The 17,038-nt window shown below is 34.2% G+C and overlaps 1 protein-coding gene across 1 annotated transcript in view; it reads right to left on the bottom strand.

The window, feature by feature from the left end:
- Window positions 1–1,515: 1,515 nt before the first annotated feature.
- Window positions 1,516–17,038, bottom strand: part of LOC106709652 (unextended protein) — a 35,354-nt gene continuing 19,831 nt past the window's right edge. The window contains exons 2-14 of the mRNA XM_045684974.1: window positions 15,877–16,390; window positions 14,770–15,306; window positions 12,929–13,045; window positions 10,765–10,936; window positions 9,974–10,165; window positions 7,073–7,216; window positions 6,257–6,394; window positions 5,566–5,708; window positions 5,065–5,191; window positions 3,761–3,890; window positions 3,304–3,400; window positions 2,742–2,801; window positions 1,516–1,677 (exon numbers count right to left, since the gene is read on the bottom strand). Of these exons, the coding sequence (XP_045540930.1) occupies window positions 1,585–1,677; window positions 2,742–2,801; window positions 3,304–3,400; window positions 3,761–3,890; window positions 5,065–5,191; window positions 5,566–5,708; window positions 6,257–6,394; window positions 7,073–7,216; window positions 9,974–10,165; window positions 10,765–10,936; window positions 12,929–13,045; window positions 14,770–15,306; window positions 15,877–16,390 (2,464 nt within the window). The 3' untranslated portion in view covers window positions 1,516–1,584. The remainder of the gene's footprint in view (window positions 1,678–2,741; window positions 2,802–3,303; window positions 3,401–3,760; window positions 3,891–5,064; window positions 5,192–5,565; window positions 5,709–6,256; window positions 6,395–7,072; window positions 7,217–9,973; window positions 10,166–10,764; window positions 10,937–12,928; window positions 13,046–14,769; window positions 15,307–15,876; window positions 16,391–17,038) is intronic.

Below are 17,038 nucleotides of genomic sequence, written 5' to 3'. Positions count from 1 at the left end.
AATTAAAGGTAGGCAACGCATCTACATTTGCAGATGTCTATGGGTAACGGTCGCCTCGCTATTTCGGCGAATCCACGTTTGCCACCTTATGATATAAAAAAACAATCAATGAAGGATAAATAAAACTAATTAATATGTTTAAATATCTAATATTTATTAAAAAGCATTTCTAACTTTTATTATCAAAAGAAAAAAAACATTACAAATATAATCTAAACAGCATAAACAACGAATCATTACATTTTCAATTTATGGAAAAAAAATCTTCCAAATATTTTTTTTTTTGTATATAAAAGCACCTAAAATTGCACAATACAATAATTGTTAGGAATTTATTATAAAATTTTCATACATAATTTTGTATTAATATATTTGTATATAAAATCTGATTTAACACAGCACCAAAGTTAAGACACTTTTTAAGATATTTTGAGGTATAATTATTAAGATATTCTGGCAACATTAATAAAAACATTGTCTATGGCAGGATTTAAGCTTCGGATATTAAATTAAAAATTTTATATTTAAAAAAAAACAACGATAAAAACTCGCTAAACTATTAAAAGATTATAAATTTCTTTGAAATTCATTTGAAAACAAAACATTACTCTTAATGTAATATATTCTAAAGTTAAAAAAAAAAGAAACGAAAACGTCTTAAGCATTTTATATAAAACTGCGAATGAAATGCAACATTTTCTTTTGGTGTTTAATTAAAAAATAATTAACGTTTTTTTTTAATGTTTTACAATAATCTGTGATGTTTGTATGAAATAAATCTCACAAAATAAAAAATGTCACACTTCATCGCAACTGTCAAAAAAATGGCGGCAAAATGACCGCCTTTGTTTTCTTCGTTTGTAAATAAGTACATCACTTAATAGACTATTTAAATAAATGTTAAAAAAATTCAAGAAAAATGCTCTGTTAAAAGTATTTCTATAAACTATTAAAAAATTCTTAAATAACTTAGGTTTTTATTTATAATAAATGTTACGTATAAGTTGGTCTTATTACGTTAAATTAAATATGTTTTTTCTCTTACTGTTTGTTTTAAATCAAATTAAAAAAAAGTCTGAATACAGAATTTAGAAAAGTATTTTTTTTATAACGACAATTTTCAATTCATTGTAAAAATATCTAGAAAGTTTTTTCACATTTTTTTACTATACATGGACTTTAACTATAAATGGTCTGGCTATAAGACGTGATAATTTGTGCCTATTTGATTTTCAACATTATGGCGCTGTCGGTTGCGGTCGATAGCGGTGGTGAGAATCCGAACTAATTTTTTTTTTAATATTTAAGGGTGACAAGAGAACATGCGGACATCTGAATTCACCGAAATAGCAACACGCTATAAATAGAAATCTAAATTAACTGTTATTAACAAACTGATTTAAATCGGAACGAAAAAATCTGTAATTTTTAAAAACCATCCACTGCAGTGATATACATATTAATATATCTTTCGTTCCCTTTGACAACAACAGAGACAAAAATATATACATATATTATTATAATAGAGTTGAAGTACAAATTAAAATATTACACACAGTAAGCAATGTTTGTTCGGTGTTGCCATTACTTTAGTAGTTTCTCCTCTTCGGGGTTGCCATCTTTGTCATGGTTCTTGAATGTGGAGTTTGTATGAGGACTGGCTGATGTTGGTAGAAACTAAAAAATTTAACACATTTATTTAAAATTAACTACTATTTAAAATAATTGGTATTTAAAAGTTTAAGAACCACTTCTTTATATTACAAGGTGGCTAACGAGCAAACAGTCACATGAGTTCGCCGAAATGGCGAAGCGACCGCTGCCCATAGGCATTCGCAATTGCTGATGCGTTGTCTACCCTCAATCGACGAAGGAGGAGACCCACAAAAAGAGAATATTTAACCTTCCTATGCATCTCCTCCATCAAATTCACCTCCCCTTCCCATTCTTTCCTTATAAGAAAAGGGTGGGAAGAGAAAGAGGACTAAAATTAGGTTTATAATAACTTAAGTTTAAGGAACGGTCTATCAAAGATTATGTCAAATCCGGTTAAAGTAATTCAGAGGCAGGACAATATTTAGTCGCAATAACCGATATTTTTTTAAGTCGTATTAAACGGTTTTAATTTTTAAACTAGTTAATTAGACTTTTGTTAAAATACAAACCAAGTTATATTAATTTCCATTAGGAATTTCCAATTTCTAAGCAGCGTGAAAGAATAAATTACATTTAAAATACATACAAATTCATACAAAAAAATATAGGAAATTTAATCTCTCATATATGTGGTATTGTGGTGAGCAGAAATAAAAGATTTCTCTTCACTCATTGATTTATTCACTACTATCTTTTAACCGCGACTCCGTCCGCGCGGAATAAAAAATAGAAAACGGGGTAAAAATTATCCTATGTCCGTTTCCTAGTTCTAAGCTACCTCCCCATCAATTTTCAGCTAAATCAGTTCGACCGATCTTGAGTTATAAATAGTGTAACTAACACCACTTTCTTTTATATATATATATATATATAAGATTCTAAAATAAAACACTTCTCATACACATCTTGTCATCCATCTTTTTAATTCTCCCTCCCTTTTACTTCTTTTTCGTTCAGAAATCACAGACCTACATATATAATATTTTATATATTTCCAAATCAAAACTGACAACCTTAATTATCTTAATTGTATACCTTCCATACAAAAGTCATACATACATACAATATTTGAATGTAATATTTACCTGTTTCGGAAGCTTTTCATTTTCCGGTATTTCTTCCATTTTATCACCGTCACGAAGCAACTGGAATAAAAATTGTTTTAAATCAGATAGCTTTAGCCCGCGACTCTGTCTGCGCAGAATTAAAAAAAAACTTAATAAGTCTATGTGTTCTTTCAGATTATGTTCTACATCTGTGACAAATTTCATCTAGATCTGATAGATTAGACCTTCTAAAAATAACCTAAGGGTAAAAGAATTTTTAATATAACTCATGTAGTTTTTGAGTTTATTAGTAACATAAAAAAACTATCTTTATAATAATAGTATAGATAAAAGTTAAAATAATCAAGAATTAAGGAAGAACTTTTAAAGGAAAATTCATATTTTGACACATTTCGTTACATGAAAGAGACAAAAGATATAATGTTAGGAAAGAAGAAAAGAGACGCATATATATATACAAAGCGATATAAAAAAAATATTTAATTCTCAAACTGAAAACTAAAGATGTATTTATTTTTAAATAACACCACATTTAAAAAAAAAAAATTGTTTATGAATTCTTTTAAATGGTAACACTGACCTTGTCAACTTCAGGTTCGATCTGTTCGTTAGTGTTGCCCTTAGTGAGAGCTCCCTTTTCCATTAGTGTAGCTCGCTTCGCCGCCAAATACAATGATCTGTAAAATATATTAAAAAAATATTAAAAAAAATCATACATCAACATAAAAAATACTAAATACGCTACCAAATAAAGAACTTTATAACTTGTATTATACTAAACTAGCTTTTGACCGCGACTTCGGTCGTTCAGAATCTATATATATATAGTCAGAAAGTTGTGTTAGTTACACTATTTATAACTCAAGATAGGTCGAACTGATTTAGCTGAAAATTGATGGGGAGGTAGCTTAGAACTAGGAGACGGACATAGGTACTTTTTTATCTTGTGTGCATTTTTTTTATTCCGCGCGGACGGAGTCGCAGGTAAAAGCTAGTTTATAATATTAGTAAGATTAACTGATTTTTACAGTATTTACCTTTTTATTGTAAGATAATATACTTCAGCGATGGCTCTCACAGAATAATCCGGTACAAATGTGTGACGCAGCATTGAATCCATGTTCAGGTTCTGCAGCGAGCCCAGGGTTGATGGTGCTGGAGTCTCCGCTGAGGATAAACATTACACCAAATACCCCAATGAAAACTATAAACCAGTGATTGTCAAACTTATTTCTTTCACCGCCCCCTTTGAAAATCAATTATATTTCAGAGCGCCCCTAATTTTTATTCAGTCCTAAAACTTAAAAACCACAATTTCATTACTTTCATTAATTTCAATGCCCCCCATTTTTTGGGCCCCTTATCGCCCCCTCCTAGGTTTCAAACGCCCCCAAGGGGACGTTATCGCCTTCGGGAAACACTGCTCTAAACCATTGACATTTTTTTTATAAGAGAAGGAGGGAAACGAGCAGTGAGAACACCAAGGTGTTCGTCAATGTCCATAGACAACTGAAATACCAGAACCATAGATGCATCTCGGACCTTTGAGTTGATATGCTCGCTTCTTTAAGGACCTTAAGTCATAGCCAAAGTTGCTATAGACAAAGTTGTGTGCCACAGGCTTAATGTCAATCCCCTTTCCCTTTCTAGTTCCCATCTTTTTCTTATAATCTAAGAGTGTGAAGGGAAAGTGGATATTATAGAAAGGGACCAGTTAGAAAGGGAATTATTGTCTTTATATGTATCCCTTATTTCATCATTTAAAACTATGTAACGTATTTGCAATTGCAATTGTAAAGATTCGCTATTTTAACGAATTCAGCCGCTCGCTCGTTTGTCACTTTATAATATAAAAATGGTTATTATGAGAAAACTATAAAAGATAGATATATGCTATCGCGGACTTTTATTTAGCATATTTAAAGAGCTACAATTCTTCCATACATCATTTTTATGTAGGTCTTATAGTTTAGCCTACGTAAGCGCTGAAAGCAAAATTATCCCTAATTTTTGCAACAAATTCATAATCTACTAGTCTTTTAGTTATTTAAAAAAAAATGGGACCCATCTGCAAGCATTTCCTTTCGATTAAAATATTTTTCATCAAAATCGGAGCACTAGGGGCGGAGCATCGCGGTAACACACATAAAAAAATACAGTCGAATTGATCCTCCTTCTTTTTGAAGTTGGTTAAAAAAGGTAAGGTATGAGATGTTTGTTAATAATGTCTGCGGAAAATCTTCGCTGGCTCTTAGACTAACTTCAATTGAAATTAAAGATGATAACTACGGTTTTATTCCAGGAGCAACAATTTCCAGACTCTACTAATGTTATAACTTACCCACACCAATATTCTGTGTGAGAGCCTGAACACCAAAGTATGTGAAAGGTCCAGCTTCAAACACGAGGTTCTCGCGACCTACTGTCACTTCTACACGACCTTCCAGTATCAAAACGAAGTAATCCACCTGTTAGACAAAGATGGACTTCAAATCACTGGTGATAACACCAAAAAGAAAATCTTACCAACCCTTGACACTCTGGGGACAAACATCAATAAAAAAAACTCGTCAAAATTCCCAATTAAACTCAGATTAGTAACAAAACATTAGTTACTTAAGTAAGGGTTAAAAACTACCCTCATATTTTAATCAAGTGGAATATTACCCTTAAAAATCAGTTAGGAAAAAAATACATACACTTTTGTGAAATGGGTAAAAAATATTACCCTCCTAAATCAGTCGGGTAAAAAATTCAATACCAAAATAATAAGAAAAAAAATTACCGTACTTTATCATATTTTAAAAAATATCCTTCTAAATTAGTCGGGCATTTAACTCACCGGTTTGCCCTCCTGGAAGACGTATCTCTTGGGATCATTCTTATCTTCATCACCGCGCAGCTTGATGTGGTGGATCACATCCTGCTTCAGCAAGCGACGGAGTACAGTCTCCGATATCATGTCCGCACGGAATGCGTCCACACCTGCAAAAACATGTTTTTAATCAATTTAACAAACACTAAATGTTAAATTAAACCTATCAGAATAAATTAGTGAAAACCGTATCAAAATCCGACAAGTCGTTTCTGAGATTAACGCACACAAACACACAGACATCGCGACAAACGGTTAAAAAACTTAGTATTTAGAAGTATCACATGGTACCTAATAACAAAACTTGATCCAATATCTTATATTAGCTTGTACTTAAAACTACTTGAACACTTGATGCACGCAGACATATAGAGTTTACTAACGAAAGATTATCTAAAATAAGTGTAAAAACTATTTCTAGATTTACGTGTATTCACCTAGTCACTATTCACCCCATTTTAGGTTAAACAGTTTTGACGCTTTATCGATGTTTCTTAGTCTAGAATGTCGATAAATTATTTCCCATCTCTAATATTAATTCGAATTTCCGACACTTCGGACAGCGCCAAAATGGCAGAAATCAAATAGGAACAAAATACCACGTCATATAGCCGATGTGTGAAAATTAAAACGTGTTCCAGTACTAGTTGTTACTTACTGGTGCTTAGGAACTGGAAGGTGGCGAGTACGAGCTGCGGCGAGACGTGTACACGATGCGGCTGATGACCAGCGAATGAAGCCAGGTCCTGGAACTTGTTCAAAGGACGAGCTAGTCTCTTCTTAGTGCGGTTGTCACCTGCAAACAAGACACGTTATAGTCTTAAAAATTTTAGTCCTTTACCCCTTCCTATCCTTTTCTTAGAAAAGAAAGGATGGGGATTTTTCGGAGGAAGCATTGTAAGGCTTTTAACAGTGGTAGATCCCCCAACAACAATATTTGTTGTGTGCAAGAATTGACCTCATTCAGTGAAATACCACAACCATACAGAAGACAGGCGTCAAGTGGAAATAATTCCAAGTACAGTCAGATGAGTGTGGTGCCGAAGGACTAATTTTAGTCCTCTTTCCCTTCCCACACCTTTTCTTATAAGAAAAGGATGGGAAGGGGAAGTGGATTTGGCGGAGGAGGGAACGCATTAGGAAGAGAAATATCCTCTTTCTGTGCGTCCCCTTCTCCGTTGATTAAAGGTAGGAAACGCATCTGCATTGGCGGATGTCTATGGGCAGCGGTCGCCTCGCTATTTCGGCGAATCCAGGTGGCCGTTTGCTCGTTTGCCACCTTATGATATAAAAAAAAATAGTTTCCTTCTGTTTGTCCCTTCCTCTGTTGATTAAAGTTAGACAATTGCATATATCTATAGGCAACGCTCGCTTCGTTATTTCAGCGACTCAGGGGGATCGATTTTTCGTTTGCCACAATGTCAAAAATCAAATAGGCACAAAATACAACTGGTTATAGCCAGTCCATACTCACTAATAACATCAGTTTCGTCCACAATCTCAGCCTGTATCATTTCTTCGATCACGTCTTCTAATGTGACCAGACCTACTGTCTCGTACACTGGATCACCATCGCCTTCTTCAATACGTTGTACAAATGCCATATGACCTTTGTGACCTTCAACAAGAAAAAAAATAGTTACGCAACGTTTAAGACGCTGAAAACAATCAACATCTTACTAATATTATAAACTAGCTTTTACCTGCGACTTCGTCCGCGCGGAATAAAAGAAATGCACACAAGATAAAAAAGTTCCTATGTCCGTCTCCCAGTTCTAAGCTACCTCCCCATCAATTTTCAGCTAAATCAGTTCGACCGATCTTGAATTATAAATAGTGTAACTAACACGACTTTCTTTTATATATATATAGATACGAAAGTTTGGATGTATGAATGGATGGATGGTTTATAGAATGCTCCAGAACGACTACATAGATATAGAACATAGACTGGTAGAACTTATAGGCTACTAATTAGTTTTTTTAATTCCGCGCAGACGAAGTCGTGGTCGACAGCTAGTTTATAAATGCCAATATTTAAATGTATGGATGTTACAAGCTATCTCCAGGTTGCATGCTTTCTGAAATATCATAGATGTAGAACATAGTCTGGAAGAACATAGACTACTAATTAAGATTTTTTTTTCATAACAATGTACTCTTTTAGCGCTAAAGATAACATCGTTTCTAATACGTTTCTAAAAAAATCTGGATAAGCGAGAGTCTAAGGAACCGTAATATTTTTTTTCCATGTTAAACGCTCTCTGACCCGAGCTTCTCTTATGAAATTCGTCTGTCAAAACTCTGACGTCTGACAGACTCTCGTTTATCCAGACTCGAGTGTAGTTCAATATAACACTTTAGGTATATTTTTAAACAATAGTTTACATAGAAAATCCTATCGCTTTTGTTACATCCTGTATCTCTGTTTATTTTTACATGAAATATGTGGAACGTAAAAATACAGAGGTTATTTTAGGTTAGACATAAAGCCAGCTAAACACTAAATTTTTTCTACACACGTGCGTTATAAAGCCCTTCGTACACACAAATGGTGGAAACTAATTTTGTATGGTCGTATCGCAAGAATCGCGTTGTGCGCGCTCCGTTTAGGTTCCTTCGAATAAGGGTCAATATGCAAATTGACAACTTTACAGGAGAGACGCTCAAAGTTTCAACCATATAGGAAAATAGGCCGCATACGCCATTTTACTTCAGCAAAAACACGTCTACAACTGTAAATGTGTATTTGTGTTTAGTGCATGTTAACTAACATAAAAAAGTAAAAATCATCAATTTGTTTGTTAGGGTTGCCAAGTCGCCAAACCTAACAACCGGACAAACCAGTCAGTTTGGACGAACATTTGGGTAGAAAAGACATTGGATTTTGTCTCAGTATTAATAGGTACGGAAAAAAATCTACGTAAAAAGCCTAACAAAAGCCGGACACCGGGATACCGTTTATTTTTGCCGGACACCCATTAAAAAAGCCTACCTATGTCCGGCTTTATCTGGACGCCTGGCAACGCTACGTACACAAAACGTTGAATCGACTGGCTATTCTTATGACAGAAATGTCGAAAATACGCACTGTATCAACCTCTGCCATTGCATTGTAACATTGCAAATGTTGCAAGTACACAAAAGATACAAAATTTTGTCGATAACGATACGCTCGCGATTATCACAAATATTCGTAACTAGTTGTCGTCCGCGACTCCGACCGCGCGGAATTAAAAACAAACATAACAAGTAGCCTATGTGTTTTTCCAGATTATGTTCTACATCTATGCCAAATTTCATCAAGATCAGTACAGCCGTTTCGGAGATACCTTCAAACAAACATCCATCCATCCCTCTAAACAATTTATAATATTAGTAACATAGGCCCACTTATCCTTGTTTGAGTTTAGTTATGGTGACCGTATTGTAATGACGTCATAACGGTATGCGGTTGACGTTGTCAGTAGCGTCAATGTGCTAATGTGAGAGTGAGACGTCATTACCGATGACGTCATATTGGCAACAGACTGAATATTAAACCAATGACCTATACAGTCGGGACACATTTATCTATATATATATCTATATATATAAAAGAAAGTTGTGTTAGTTACACCATTTATAACTCAAGAACGGCTGAATCGATTTGACTGAAAATTGGTGGGCAGGTAGCTTAGAACCAGGAATAGGACATAGGATAATTTTTACCCCGTTTTATTTTCTTTTTTTTTTTTATTCCGCGCGGACGGAGTCGCGGGTAAAAGCTAGTTTGAAATAGAAAGCTATATGAATATGGCATTAAGTATTGCCATGAGCTATGTTAGTTCACTATACATCCCCACTAAAGGACTCGGAGTCTACACTAAGTTAGATGTGACTATGTCATAGTCAACTATAGTCAAGTGCGAGTTGACTTCACACATATCATTGAATTTCTTCTCAGATATGTGCAGCATCACTGATTTATTCCTTCACAGTAAGAATGTCACATAAATGTACATATGTAAATCGAAAAACACATTGGTTCATGACGGGATTTGAACCCAGGACCTGCAGATTGTAAGTCAAGCGCGTTATAAAACGTAATAAAGAAAGTGTTCTTCCAGAATATGTTTTATATTATTGTCAAATTTCATAGAAATACGTTGAACCACTCTAAAGATATCTTCTAAAACAATCCATCCATACATCCAAATTTTCGCATTTATACAATTAGTAAGAAGAAACGTAAGATATAAAAAGAAAAAAAAATATTGAAACCGAAAAAAAAATTACTAGCAACCACTCCATTAGTTCTTTGTTCCATGTATAAGAGAGATAGATGTATAACTTTTAGTCTTCTGTTAGACAGAGACAGTTATATAATTCTTACCTTCTTTGAATTGCTTCAACATGATATCAAGGGTGATGTCCTCGAAGACGAAGTTACAAGGGTTCTGGTAGTACTGGCAGAGCGTCTTCAGCGGCGTGTTATCATCAGGGTCCACGAATGCCAGGTCTTTGATGAACAGCACCGTCACTATATTACCTCTGTTCCCTTCGTATACTGGGATACGAGAATAACCTGAAAGAGACAGTATGTTTTAACAGTGGTAGACATCAGCAACATCTGTTGAGGATTGGTCATCTAGACCTGAAATACCACGATCTAATAGAAGACAGTCGTCAAATGGAAGCAATTCCAAGTACAGTCTGATGAGTGTGCGTTCCGAAGGTCTAATTTCAGTCTTTAGCTTCCCACCCTTGGGAAAGGGAGAAGTGGATTTGATGGAGAAAGAAAGACATTAAAGGTAGCTAGCGCATCTGCAATTGCAGATGTCTTTGGGTAGCGGTTGCTTCGCCATTTCGGCGAATTTAGGTGGCCGCTTGCTTGTTTACCACCTTATATAATAATAATAATAAAAGTTTTATCTCACTCTTTTAACGTTTGTTGAAATGTGACGAATTCGTAATATATATAATACATATATAAAAGTAATCTAATAATGTCTTTTTATCCCGTTAAAAATTAAAAGAAAGAAAAAGCGGATCTTTCGTCTCTTTCTGGTAACGAAATCTGTCAAAACGTCATATTTTTTGTCTTTTTATGCATCAAATTTCGCGCTAATAATAGTTTTATCGAACACAGTACACTTAAAGACACAAAAACGGGTACACTCTTACCAGATTTGACGATCTCTGACATAGTTTCGAAGTCAAGTACACTAGTTATTGGCAGCATGTAACAGTCTTTGAGCTTCGTCATCACATCCTTAACCGTCTTCTTGCGAAGGTCGAGAGCACCAGAGATGATGTTTACTTCCTCTTTATCCAAATCGTTTACATGGTTAGTTACCTGGTGAAAGAAAGAGATAGCTGCTATTAACGTGTTCAAGATCAAAGCCTATTTCATTAGCCGCGTACCCACCTAGCGCACAGGCTCACGCGGCAGCCTCGGTGTCCGGATCGCGAGCGATGGCTCCTGCGGCAGCCTCAGTAGTTTTGTTCCGCGTGGCCGGCTCGGCCCGAGCCGGTAAACTTGACGCGCTCAAAGGTTTTGATATCATGGGCAGTCAGAAGGAGTCAAGTAGGTTTTTTTTGATACGTGACTGTTTTCGTTTCTTTAAACAATAAGCAGCTAGGAAAATAGCTGCAGCTGAAAATACACTGCCCATTACGAATACTCGCGGACTTATGATGGCTCAGCCTGCCTCGCGAGGCGGCCACGGCCACGCGGAACAAAACTACTGAGGCTGCCGCAGGAGCCATCGCTCGCGATCCGGACACCGAGGCTGCCGCGTGAGCCTGTGCGCTAGGTGGGTACGCGGCTATTGACGGATATGCATGAACCTGTCACATATTGTGACGTCATCTAATATATAAAATTCACGTGTCGCGGTGTTTGTGGTTAAACTCCTCCGAAACGGCTTTCCCGATTCTCATGAAATTTTGTGTGCATATTCAGTAGGTCTGAGAATCGGACAACATCTATTTTTCATACCGCTATTAAGTTTTTTTTAACTGCGCGCGGACGGAGTCGCGGGCGACAGCTAGTCTATATATATATATATATATATATATATATATATAAAAATGAATTGCTGTTCGTTAGTCTTACTAAAACTCGAGAACGGCTGAACGGATTTATCTTATCTTAGTCTTAAAATGTTCGTGGAGGTTTAAAAGGCGATAAAAAATTTATACCGCTATTAAGTTTTTTTTAACTGCGCACGGACGGAGTCGCGGGCGACAGCTTGTAGTTAAATAAAATTCAGAAAGGTTTCTCTTACTAATATTATAAATGTGAAAGTTTGAATGCATGGGTGGATTTTTGGTGGTGGAAATTTGGCACAGATGTAGAACATAGTCTGGAAGATGATATAGGCAACTAAGTTTTTTTTTAAATAAAACGCAGACGGAGTCGTTACTTTATAGATATTTTTAATTAACATTTTTAATATGAATCTCAGAGTTCAGAGTTCAAATAATATTAACACATTGTATTTGAAACCTAGAGTGTATACTAGCTGTCGCCTGCGACTCCGTCCGCGCGCAGTTTAAAAAACTGAACCCCTAGGTATGAAAAATAGATGTTGTCCGATTCTCAGACCTACTCAATATGCTCACAAAATTTCATGAGAATCGGTCAAGCCGCTGTGACACGAGAATTTTATATATTAGACTAGCTGTCATATTTAGTTGTGAAATAATTATAAAAGAAATAAAAAGAGGAATGAATATAAAATAGTCATATAGTCTAAGATCATGTTGCCAAAATTACGTTACCAATTAATATGAACCGATAGCTATAACATTTTAGCACAATCTATTTCATTTCTTAAACTTGTTTCATTTGAAATGCGAATAATCCATGCGAAATTGTCGACTGGAGTCGATTTCGTGGATATTTTTATGCTGGAGGTTAATTTGGTTTGAGTTCGGCGAAGTGCCAAAAGTCTCCAACGCCGTCTCTTAATTGACGGGGTGTAATTTTCAGATTACCTTTTTTTTTAATTTACGTCATAATTTGGTTGAATATACTACTATTTTTTATTTACGCTTCAAACGAAGCATTTTATTTCCATTAGTGATTAAAGTCTGTTTAGTGCATAGTTTAAAGTACGTATTTTTTGTTCACAGCAAATCTAATCGTAAATATAACATTTTTCTACGGTACTTTAACAAGTTTTCTACAGAACTTTACAATATTGTTTTTTTCTTACAATTTTCACAAAATAACTGAAAAATTGAAGTAGCGTAATGGTCGCCATGTTTGGAATTTGAAGTTATTTTGTTTACATAATTTCGCCATTAGTAATGAATTATATTTAGGTAAACCCTAACTTACCTTAACTAACTCCTTTAGTCTTTCTCTATTGTAGTGCGTACCGATCTCTTCACCTAGGAAGTAGTCTAAGAGCTTACTAGTTGGCCAAGCTAGGGGCGCGCAAATGCCCATTACAATCTGAAAGTATACACAATATTAAAGAAAAACTTATATAGATTATAAAAGGTAAAAACAACATTGATAGAAAAAATTACTATCTTTTTTTTTACAAATATTCTTGTTTTAAAGATTGGTCATTTTGACCGTATAGGTCAAAACTAATGACTGTTGACGCTTAATGTTACAAAATATGACGTCGCCATAAAATAAAAAAATATAAACTTAATAAACATACAAAAAGCTTATTAATGTTGTGTGCGTATTATTGAAAATTACTTAAAAAACCAAACTTTAATATCATGATGCATTTTTAAACGCCTTGACTCTTAAACTAAGTGGCCTGATATTTCGTAAGTCAACCTCTTTCCCAAATAAATACTCATACATATAAAAATAAAAAACTTGAGAGGTGTCAAGGGACACCCGGATGGAACGAAGTTCCTTTCGATTAATTAGTGAAGGAACCAATGTTTATTCTATGAATAAAAAACTTAAGTCTTCACAAGAAGTAGGTACATTTTATTTCTATGAATTTTCGTTATAAATTGTCACGTCGTTGCCATGGTGAAGTAGCGCTCATTCGTCGTTAACATACTTTCTATTAGTGATGTAACGAATGTTGGATTTTTCACATTCGCGAATGCGAATGCGAATATTCATCTTCAATATTCGCGAATGCGAATATTCGTTACATCACTAGTCCCCAGTGAAAGAGTTTTCAGTGGAGCTGGACTTCTCTACACACCTCACCGAAACAGGCTGCACGGAGAAAGAGCTTCAAAACTTTTATTTTTAAAATTTAACATTCCTTTACTTCAATTTAATTACTAAGAATTTAAAGTTACAGCGAGTTTAATTATTTTAATAGTCAACTGTGTCAACTTGTTATTAGCAAAACTATAATTGTGTAGTTTATGTTTGATTATTTTTAATTCATAGAAAAAGAAAATTAGTGAAAAAATGTGCAATTGAAACCAAATGTTAACATTATGAATATTAGAACTTTACTTTTGTTTTAAATAGAAATAAATATTTTTTGTTTTTGTAAAAAGCTTATTTACAAATAGTCAAGTATTCATTATTTGATTTTTTAAGTTTATATTTCATTATCATATTTAATTCTTAGAAAATATATAGTGGGATGGAAAAATATATAATTAAAGCCAAAAAGGTTATAAATTAATATTATACTTAGATTTGATTGGATCTCTGAAGTTCTGTTTTCACAAAAGATACTTGAATTTAGAATTAGATTTTTTTCAAAATATATGTAAGGCATGGACATTCATTATTTTTTCTGTGGTGGAGTAAAGTTGTGATTTTGTTAATATTTTAATTAGACTAACAAGAACAAAAGAGAAAGTGTTTCTAATTTAGTTGCTTACCAAGACTGTTCCATAATATTTTTTTAAATTCAAGTATGGGTAAATAAAAATATATAAATCTTATCAGTTGTGTTATCATTTCATATGCAACCATATAATAATTTCCTTTTTGTTTGTTAAATACATTCGCTAAATATTCGCATCGTTTTTTGCGAATAGGAATGCGAATGCGAATATCGAAAAATATGCGAATATTGGCGAATGCGAATGCGAATATTCGTTACATCACTACTTTCTATAGCAAAAAGTGTCGTGACAACTTTTCGTAAGAATTTTTTCCGTCTAGCCCCCTTTCACAACGCGCGATAAGGAACTTCGTTCCCATTATTGTTTTAACATTATAAACAACAAACTCACCTTCATTATCCAAATACTCTTCGCACCAATAAATAATCCATGCCTTGCACAAATCGCTTGAGGCGTTATCTCAGCTATAAACACAATAGCCAGAGTCGAACCTATAACTGCCACCAAACCTGACGTCAAATCATCCAAAATAACAGTAAATGTACTATTCACTGCCACATTACTCAATAAAATAGTACAAAGGAGATAATTTCCATGAGCTCGTACTGGCATTATAGCTCGAGCATATTTCCTTTCTTTTTCAGTTCCTGTATTAGCAATAATCTTCAGTTCAGTTCTGTCTAACGCCATAAGACCGAGGTTAAGACCGGAGAAGAGAGAAGCTAATAACAAGAGGATGACGATAAGGATCAAAGATGCCCAGAGTGGGAGCAGTTTATCGTGAATTGCTAGAATCTTCCATCTCTCACTGCCCTGGTGGTAGAATGAACCGTTGGCGTTACGTGCGCAGATATAGAAATTGTTGTCGTCAGATAATGCTGGTGCTATTATTTCGAAAAGTGCTGAATCTTCTGTAATCTCCTTAACCTGGTAACAGATAAATTTAGAATAAATATTTTCCTTACCTTCTCATCTATTTAGAGTCACCAATAGTCTATTGATTTAGGGTACGTATATTCGATCATGTGTTTTTAGGTTTTAATTTCTGGCTACTGTCGTGAACGACATTCTAGCCATCGGTGTGATGGCGAACGGTTGGTTTAAGATATAGTATTATGGCAACGGCAACAGTTATCACAAAATTCATTATGCAATACTGAAAAAAGGGTCTAATATGTGAATGTTGCCAGTAACGACATAGTGAAAACTATTTGATACCACATATATGACGTCATAATTTTTTTTAAATGACACGTTGATGTGTAAAGGTTTCGCCATCCCTGTTTTAGCAGAAGAAATATAAGTAAATATCAAATCTGCTAATGTTTTAAAATACACACATCAACATGGTCTAGGGATATTTCAATTAAACCTAAATAACTAAAATTCTATTAACTTTTTGTAAAGACGCCCACACATTAAAATAAACCTTGTTTAATAGCCTATCTAATCTGATAAGAAAATTTTAGATAAAGTTGAAATAAAAAAAAAACTTACCTTATGTTCTCCGGGCAGAAGGAATATACATTGAGTACCATAATCAGCTGGTATATGTGTAAATGCAATTTCTGTTGTCTCAGTAAATCCTTCACCAAATAATCTAACAGTAAACAGATATTCTCTCAGAACACTAGGTATACTATCTACTATTTTGGTTTTCTCACCATCTTCTACTCTTAAACCCATCACCTTTATATTACCATTGGTAACTGAGACTTTAGCTCCTAGACTATTTTCTGACACATTAGTATCTGATGCAACAGTAACCTTTTCTAAATTTTCAGTTGCATTATCAGTGTCGTTTATTTGACGTTTAATTCTAACTTTATCTGGATTTGTTGGATATGAGAATGTTTCTATAATGAGATCGCTTTGTTCAACACCATCTTTGTTTACTTCCAAATCATCTAAATATTTGACATCGTCGAATACTTCCAGTTTAGCGTCTGTCAGCTTTTTATCAACGTCGTCAATGTCGACTTCATTGTCTTCATCGCTTTCGATTTCTGATCTGTAACAAAACGCAATCGTTATTTATTATACTGTATTTAAACTATATACCTACTAGCTTTTACCCGCGACTCCGTCCGCGCCGAATAAAAAATAGTAAACGGTGTAAAAATTATCCTATGTCCGTTTGCTGATTCTAAGCTACCTGCCCACCAATTTTCAGTCAAATCGATTCAGCCGTTATTGAGTTATAAATAGTGTAACTAACACGACTTTCTTTTATATATATAGATGTAGTGAAATTTAGACTGCTGTGAGAAGTTCCCATAGTCAAGGAATTAAATTCGCTACCCACTTATTATAGAATATCGTACAACAAACTATTAAGAGCTGTGTACACATGGGTGATGAAATGGATGGGAAATTAACATCCTCGACTATACATAAATTTAAGAAACTATTACCCGCCTATCAGTCGGGCAGAAACACGTTAAAATATATTTTTACTGCATACATAAATGATGAAATTTTCCATCATCAAGTTATAATCTTTATTTCACTTAAGAAAATCATAAAAATATAATTTTTATAGTATTTAAAACATTTTCAATGGATTATAATTTAACGTTGTTTATTACTAAACTAGCGGTCGCCTGCGACTTCGTCAAAGCGGAATTAAAGAAAAAAAAATGGCCTAAGTTACAGTTCA

The sequence above is a fragment of the Papilio machaon genome, chromosome 28 (genome assembly GCF_912999745.1).
Source record: "Papilio machaon chromosome 28, ilPapMach1.1, whole genome shotgun sequence".
NCBI lineage: Eukaryota > Metazoa > Arthropoda > Insecta > Lepidoptera > Papilionidae > Papilio > Papilio machaon.
The sequence above is the reverse complement of the archived record's forward strand: the minus strand, read 5'-3'. Positions and strand labels throughout refer to the sequence as shown.